Source organism: Electrophorus electricus, chromosome 24 (assembly GCF_013358815.1).
Source record: "Electrophorus electricus isolate fEleEle1 chromosome 24, fEleEle1.pri, whole genome shotgun sequence".
In the NCBI taxonomy this organism is placed as follows: Eukaryota; Metazoa; Chordata; class Actinopteri; order Gymnotiformes; family Gymnotidae; genus Electrophorus; species Electrophorus electricus.
The window spans coordinates 5,275,230-5,283,094 of record NC_049558.1 but is presented as its reverse complement, the minus strand read 5'-3'; the positions used below and the strand labels follow the sequence as shown (position 1 = coordinate 5,283,094).

The 7,865-nt window shown below is 42.8% G+C and overlaps 1 protein-coding gene across 3 annotated transcripts; it reads left to right on the top strand.

Moving 5' to 3' along the window:
- Positions 1–7,865, top strand: slmapb (sarcolemma associated protein b). 3 transcript variants are annotated; one of them, XM_026998072.2, is made up of 10 exons: positions 2–74; positions 477–536; positions 2,566–2,691; positions 3,829–3,903; positions 4,032–4,337; positions 4,983–5,145; positions 5,659–5,830; positions 5,993–6,127; positions 6,462–6,549; positions 7,012–7,101. In XM_026998072.2, the coding sequence occupies exons 2-9, from the start codon at positions 485–487 to the stop codon at positions 6,543–6,545; spliced, it is 1,113 nt and encodes a 370-aa protein (XP_026853873.2). In that variant the 5' UTR covers positions 2–74; positions 477–484; the 3' UTR covers positions 6,546–6,549; positions 7,012–7,101. The 3 variants fall into 3 exon arrangements, with proteins under 3 accessions (XP_026853875.2, XP_026853873.2, XP_026853874.2); XM_026998073.2 differs by lacking the exon at positions 2–74 and adding an exon at positions 81–195; XM_026998074.2 differs by lacking the exon at positions 6,462–6,549 and having other exon boundaries at positions 1–74; positions 7,012–7,865.

Sequence of the window (7,865 nt, the reverse complement as noted above, 5' to 3'; positions counted from 1 at the left end):
TCCAAGATCTCGCCAGGAAAAGCGTTGGTGAGACCTCAGAACCTCAGCACTCATCCTCAACGGCGCAACTTCAGGTGAGCGCCACTTGTCATGTCAGTCTTGGTGCGAGGGTTATATTTCTTTATACAATGTATGGTCAGCCATGCCATATAAGTGGTTGTGCATCATCAGCTTGAAGGTTGGCTTTTGCAACCGGTAACTGATGATTTTCTTGATTATCAATTTTTAATTTAATGTTTGCTAGCTAGCGCGCTAATTTAGCTAACTTGTTTAGATTCCTGCATTGATAGCAGGATAATTTAACTGGCTAGCTACCTGATTATCTTATTCATAAATACCATCACTTTGAAGATGCTTTAATTCCGTTATGTTCTTGTTTAATTAACGATGTCTTTTAAATGAATTATCCAGATGCTATTTGAACTTTCATGGTGTGTAGTTAACGAACTAGTTCTGAGGCTTTTTTCCTGTTACAGAAGAGTAAATGGAAGGTCAACAATTAAAGGATCCCCCGAATAAAGTATCGCTGATCAAAGGTAACCAGTAGTAGTTGTTTTTCCAAAATATATTTTTATTAACGTAGTAAATGTCTGTGTAGTAAGATTATAACTCCAACTGCTTGATACTTAAAAATATGTCAGTGCACTGTTTGGTCCTGAAGACATGTAGCTAAAGAGAGCTTGTCTATATAAGGTGTGAAAGCTAACTAGACAAATACCTTGAAACTGTTAAGGGCATTTGGTATTCTGAACCATGAATGATGATGTAAAGAAAGCACAGAAGGAGAAAGTGTAAGAGACACAAAGGTTGCAGTCTATTGCAGTGAATCTCAATAGTCTTATATATAATGTGCAGTAGATCTTTCATGTACTAGTTATTTGATATAGCACTGCTTTGTTGGTATTGTTGTCACTAAGGTACATTTTGCACGGATGAATGGATGTGACATAATGCATGTGCTGCAGCATTAGTAAGGTGAAAACAGTGCTCTGTCTCCAGCAGGCAAGAGTACAGTACCACATATTTCTTTGAGCAAATAGATGGCAAAACTGTCTGATAGAAGGAGGAACTGGAGTGTTTTCTTTTATATGTCTGCCTGCCTAAATGTTTATTTTTCCTTCATTTGGTGTTTCTAACTGTTAATCTGTTTATTTTTGTGCATGCAGTCACATAGATAATATAGGCCAGAGTGTTCCTCCTGTGACCTCATAATGCAGTGATGTTGTGTGCCTGTTTCAGAATGGCACTGGTGAGCATGAGACTTATACAATCCAGGAATTCATGAATCCGTAATGTCCGCAGTCTGTCACGCTCCCTGCGATGTCTGAAGGGCATATTTGGCATGGACGGGGTGTTTGCCTTTCCTATTACAGCTGACTCATGCAGGATATGTGCGGTGTTGTTTTTCTGAATTCCTGTCTCTGATTGCATTGATATCTCCTCTGAAACTACCATTTACGGCGTACAGACTTGAGTGTGCCTTGAGTTTGTGAGATGAGGTCATTTCTTTTTTGGAGCACTCAAAAAGATGTCCTGGTTCTCTGCAACCCAATTTTAGGATAAGAACTCTCCTTACTAGTTTAAACAACTCTGAAACAAACCAACAAGCAGATATATTTCAGTTACTAATGAGTTATGAATATTCTTGTCCTGTTTGCTTGTTTAGTGCAACCTAATGCAACCTAGTTAATGCTAGATTTAAAGACATTTTTAGCATGCTATACTATATTGTTCAAATCTTACCTTAACTTTGTCTTTTCATGCTAAGCAAATCTTCATTATCTGATCAACAGTTTGCTAGATGGATAAAACAACATTACCATTTACCAAATAAATATAAAATATAAATTATTTAATCCACACAGGAAGCTTTTTTGAAGATGTTTATTTTTGTTACGGTTGTGTTATGGCTTAACAGTACTGTTTTTAAATTTCAGTTGTAGGTTCTTCATTGTTCATGCGAAAGTAAAATGTTTAATTTCTTATTGCTTTTGTTTTGTTTCTTAATTTTGTCATGTCTTCTTTTTTTTGGTTTATTTTTGAACTCATTGTTCTGTGCTGAGTCTGTGGACCTTCCTAAAATGCAGACTGTCAATTTATTGGTCAGCATTAGATGGCAGCGAGAAACATTTAATGTGCAGTCCTTGCACAGCTTTCCTGCAGCTCCTTAAAAAGGAGGCAATCCATCTATAATAGAGACAAGAGCCCTAGTTTAGAAAGAAGATGATGCCTTTATTTTTATAGGGTAAATCTATTCTGGGTAGAGTTATTAATTTATGGAATAGACCCATTTACCCACCTCAGGGGAAATTATCTTGCACCTCATTCTGATCTAAATTTAACCTGTTATCAGTCTGTGTATGAACTCTGGAGGAGAGCAGACCAGCCAGATAATGTGTTGAGACAGAAATGATGGTGACAGGCAGTGGTAGCACAGATCAGGATACCATTTAACAACCTAATCTTGGGGTATTCCCTCATGGGGTTAATTCTGTAAGTGGCTTCAGTCGATTTGTGCTCGAAATCAAAGTCCTCGATACTCTTTTGTCTGATGTGAATGCCTAGATGAGCTCAGCCGAAGTTCGGTGGAGGCCAGTGAGTCAGAGAATATGATCCAGCACCTGAATCAGGAGCTCCAGGAGGCCCAGGAGCAGGCCACAGCAGGCCGACAGAAGTGCGTGGAGCTGCAAGGTAAAGGCAATGCATGAGCTTTTCCCCTAGGCTGCAAGCCATCGGGGTATGTGTCTGAACATCGAAGGGCTGTAGGCCCATCTGCGCTGGGAGAACTATTGACGGTATTGGGCCATATTGCTCAGATTCAGAGTGTATTAGCACTTTAGGAGTACAATTACACCAGTGTGATCGGTTCTGGCTGGTCTCTGTGGAGTATAATTACATTGGAAAATCAGTGAAAAGCTATAATTGCAATACAATTCTAGAATGCTGTGCAAAAAATTATACTGCAGTGCTTTGCACTATTTAATAGAACTTGCTCCCGAAAGTGGTAAGCACTCAGTATGTTGAAACTCTTGATGTGACAAGCATTGGCTCATGTTATGTTGATCACAGTGAAGTATGTTTGTTGGGTCATGTGACTGCTGTGATTCACAACACCCAAAGAACACTCATGTGGAATGATCACTGTACCAAGCCAAAAATGTGAGAACTGGTACTCATGTGCATATCACAGGCTTCTGTTATCAGTATTGGCCAATATTGTGATAATGATTAACAGACAATATATGTTTTAGCACTAATAAGAATATCTAGTACAAAACAATAAAATTGTAATTGCAAAAATTACAATTGCAGAATGTTTTGCTGTTGGTTTACATAAATTTGTCTAAATGGGTAAATTACATAGATCTGATTACTGGGTACTAAAATAAAAGGGAGACCTCTTTTATAAAAGTGTCATAGGCCCTGTTTACCCTTAGCAATATCAGTCCACTCCAGAGATCTGATTGTGGTGTCTGGATCATCGTCCACCCTGTTCATTTACACCTGCCCTTTTCAACTGTAGCTTCTACATAAAGATGTGGATTGAATCTCGTTTTCCTGCCCAATATTGAAATGAACAAGGATGGGACCTGTGGTGCTGTTTTTTTTTGTTTTGTTTTTTTTTTAAACATTTTGCAGTTGTGGTACAGAATAAATAACAAGGAGAGGCTGGCGGCATCATGTATCCAATTTGAACTCTTAACTCTGTATTCCACACTGTATGGTCTTATCAGGGTGAACAGAACAGTATTTGGTAAAATGGGCCTCGTTGTTTGGTACTGTTATGCTTAGAACGTTCCCCTGATGGCCTCTGTGGCACATTTACAGGGCTCCTGGAGGAGGAGAAGAAGGCCAGCAAGCGTCAGGCAGAGGAGTCGGCCAAGCAGATGAAGATCCTTCACAGTGAGTGTGAGAGGAGGTAGAGCACTCTTACACCTGGCAGGGTATATGGCGTTCTTATGTTATATGTAGCTGACGTGTGTGTGTGTGTGTGTGTGTGTGTGTGTGTGGCTGCGTGATTGTGTGTGAAGCTCAGCTTCAGAAATTGCAGGACGATATGGAAAATCTCAGGGATCAGAAGGACAGCGCCATCTTCAGTATGCGGCAGGAAGTGAACGAGGCCCAAGAGGAAGTGCAGGTGCTGCGACGCACTGTGGAAAAGATGACCGCTGAGAGGGAGCATGAGGTCAGCACCCTGAAGAGTAACCTGGCAACACTGACCACTGAGCTGGAGAAGTGGCAGGTGGCTGCAAATAAGTACGAGCGTGAGATTGACAGCCTGCAAGCCAATCACCAGCAGCAGAACCAGCAGAGAGATAAAGCTGCCAAGCAGCAATGTAACACCCCCCCCCCCCCCCCCCCCCACATGAGTCCCTTAGCCTCAGTGAAACATGGGTTTGTTTAGCAGTCAACATTAGAAAAAGCTTGTACCTTGAATATGTGTCATTAACCAAAGCCACAAATACTGCACAGGGTGCTGAAAAAAATCTTTCCAATTCGGATATGTTTAGACCACCTAGGTCATGAAGCCTGATGCTCTCATACTGAGCAGAACAGCCCATTTACCCATCTGGTTCTGGGCTTGAAAAATGGGCCTCATTAATTTGGCTCTATTGATCCTGTGTTCTGCTAACACAACAGTAAGACTGGTGCATGTGTCTTACATGCCCATTACATTTGACTGGAGCCATTTGGAAAAAATACTGCTAGTATCGTCAGGAAAGTTGTGAGTGCAGAAGAGCCACATGGGGGCATGGACCATTGTACAAGACTCATAAGAATGTTTGTATTGTATTAACACTTAATGCCATTTATTGACTTGTATTTCTCCCAAGACTGCTGCATATATGTAACTGAATGCATCTGGAACTGATCGTTCCTGCGTTTCTGTGCTTTCGCGCATGCATATACGTGTACATCTTGCCTGAGCGCGTGTCCCCTTTATCCTGTGTGCGTATTTACCGGGAAACGTTGCGATGCAGCGAGCGAGCTGGAGAAGCTCCGGCGGGACGGCGAGGGCCTGCAGAGGGAGTGCGCGTCGCTCCGCTCCGAGAAGAGCAGCCTGGAGAGCGAGTGCTCCGCCCTGAGCACTGAGAGAGAGCACATTGTCAGGAAGGCCCAGCAGCTAGAGGTGGAGCTGGACAGGTCTGCTGCCCTCAAACCAATCAGCAGCCTCAATTCCTGCATGCCTTTCATTAAAAACTTTATTATTTTATTTTTTAACTGGAGTGTGGAGTCTTACACTATTCTGAATGAGTATTTTTCTCACCCTCAAATGACAGCGTGCAGATTTAAAGTCTAGAGCAACATATAATATAAGTCTGGACCTTGAATCCAATTTCTACTACGGGAATTTGTAATCACCAGGACATAATTGACTGGTTATTGTAACTGACCACTCCACCGGCCACTTGAGTCATACAATGAATATCTGGGTTCTGTGACACAAATTCACCACCGCTGATTACATGATACAGGTCCAGACTATTGGTTCGAAGTCAGTTGTTGTATACCTCTTCTCTAGTTGTCAAAATGGATAATAACTGCGTCCTTGCAGCTGACTCAGTCACTTTAAAACAGTGAATGCCTAAGAGGTAGCTGACTGGTCATAACGCCTGTTTCCGTTGTGGTTCTGGCACTGCCCCGTGACCCCTGCAGCTGCAAGAAGGAGAGGGGCACCCTGGCCGGCACGGTGCAGGCGCTGGAGAAGACACAGGCTGAGCTGGGCCAGCGGCTGAGCGCCCTGCAGGACGAGCACCAGCGAGACACCAGCCAGCTGCAGAGCCAGCTGGAGCACAGCAACAGTAGGACCAAAGAGCTGCAGAAAGAGGTGAGAGCACCTCCCAGAGTGGCACCCCATGCTTTAAACAATCTGTTACTTGCTTTACCAACTAGGGTTTGTGCTTTCTCTCTCTCTCTCTCTCTCTCTCTCTCTCTCTCTCTCTCTCTCTCTCTCTCTCTCTCTCTCTCTCTCTCTCTCTCTCTCTCTCAGTATGAGGAGATGCAGGCGGAGACGGCCGACCTGAGGCAGAGGTATGAGCACGTGGAGCAGGAGAATCAGTCCCTCAGCCAGGAGCTGCAGCAGTGTCAGGGCAGCCTGAAGGCCCTGCAGGAAAAGAGTAACCAGGTGGGCTTCCCTATGTCTCAGCACACCGCAAAGGGCTCTGCCAACAGGGACAGTTTTAGGGGAGAGTTCATGCGCTGACTCCACTACACTGCTTCTGTAGAGGACTGTTTAGTCTTGATGCAAGTTTTCACTTTGGCTTGATTTTTAATTTTGGTTCCCTTGTTGCAGAACTTTACATTTTAGTCCACACACCTCATAGCCATGATGTATATCTGGGAGAGAGAGTAGTTCCCTCTCTTCCTACAAGGAGCCGCTCAGCACATCGTTGGCATATCCAGTCGCTCACGATCAGTCTTCCCAGGTTGATTTTTGTAATGTCCCTTCCCTCCTTTAGCTGTCTTTATTGCCGCCCATCCTAGCCGTAGTCATCGGCCTTGTCCTGGCTTTGCTGTATTGGTGCTTCAGCCCATTGTGGTAGAAAGGTACACAGTGCTTCCCGTCACTCCTCGTTCTTCTGCTTCTGCATCCGCCATCTTCTGCAGACGGTTATAAAACTGCTCCTCTCATCCTCGTTCAGGGCCTCATAGGCATCGGCTTGTCTTACCTCTTGCCATGTTAGCGCTCCTCTCTGACAAACCATTTCTTGTAGACTGCCCAACCCAGCTCACGACTCCTTACCATCTCAGCTTTCCGTGAGTTCCGCCTCTACGTGCTCTGCCTGTCAGTGTCTCGTTCCTATCACTCCTAACCTCCCTGTTAGTGTGTGTGTGTGTGTGTGTGTGTGTGTGTGTGTGTGTGTGTGTGTGTGTGTGTGTGTGTGTGTGTGTGTGTGTGTGTGTGTGTGTGTGTGTGTGTGTGTGTGTGTGTGTGTGTGTGTGTGTTGTTCCGACGGGTGAAAGAATGCTGACTGCAGTTTCATGAGCATTTTGCATTTGCCGTTTCAGGAAAAGTGGATTAAGTGGATGCCTGTTGCCGCAGTAACAGTTGCTGTGACTGCTTATGTGCTGATGAAGACCTCAACCTGAGCATCTGGCTTGTTGATCCAGTAAACACATGCGCATACACACTCTTTTTCAACAATATTCATACAGTTTGCTCTTTTAGCCTAAGAGGTACCTAAGTGTGTAACTTGTAACTGTAATTCCGGTCTGAAGGGCTTAGATTAAGTATGTAGGGTATCAGATCCATATGTGATCCGGTCCTATAGAGTGGCTTATATTGTAAAAGCAGGAACAGTTGGGGGATTTGATGTTTCAGTAAAATTGCTTCCATATTCTTCCTGCAAAAAGCTGGTATTTATTTTATTAACCAAACAAATATGTACTGTAGTTATTTGCCTTATTGACCTCTTATTCATCTTAAGGTCACCCCATTAATTAATGTTTATCACTCATTTCACCCTGGTCAAACGCTATCATGGAATACTCGGCTTACTACATTTCACTATAATGAAAGCAATAATAAAACTGAAATTTACTCACATTGAATCATTTTCAGTATGTAGATGGCTTTTGGACAGCATTGTCTTCTGTATGTTGTAGAGTCGGTGCAGTTCCCATTTCTGACCTCGATACAAATTTCTGAATATGTTAAGTAATAAAGTTAATGTCTATGCACTCTTCATCATTGTTCTATAGCTTTAAAGCATTAACAGTCAAAATTGAGAAAGCTAATTTGTCTCAAAGATCTCCTTATTAGAATGATTAATATATGTTTGTTTCTTGTACAGATTTACTGAAAGGTTTGCTTCTTGCATAAATAAAATCTAAACAAATAAACATAAAAACAAATTTTGGAA

Coding starts and splice junctions, on each gene's coding strand:
- slmapb (XM_026998072.2), top strand. CDS start 485: ATGGAAGGTCAACAATTAAAGGATCCCCCGAATAAAGTATCGCTGATC. Junction 537..2,565: donor TAAAGTATCGCTGATCAAAG/GTAACCAGTAGT, acceptor GTGAATGCCTAG/ATGAGCTCAGCCGAAGTTCG. Junction 5,831..5,992: donor CCAAAGAGCTGCAGAAAGAG/GTGAGAGCACCT, acceptor TCTCTCTCTCAG/TATGAGGAGATGCAGGCGGA.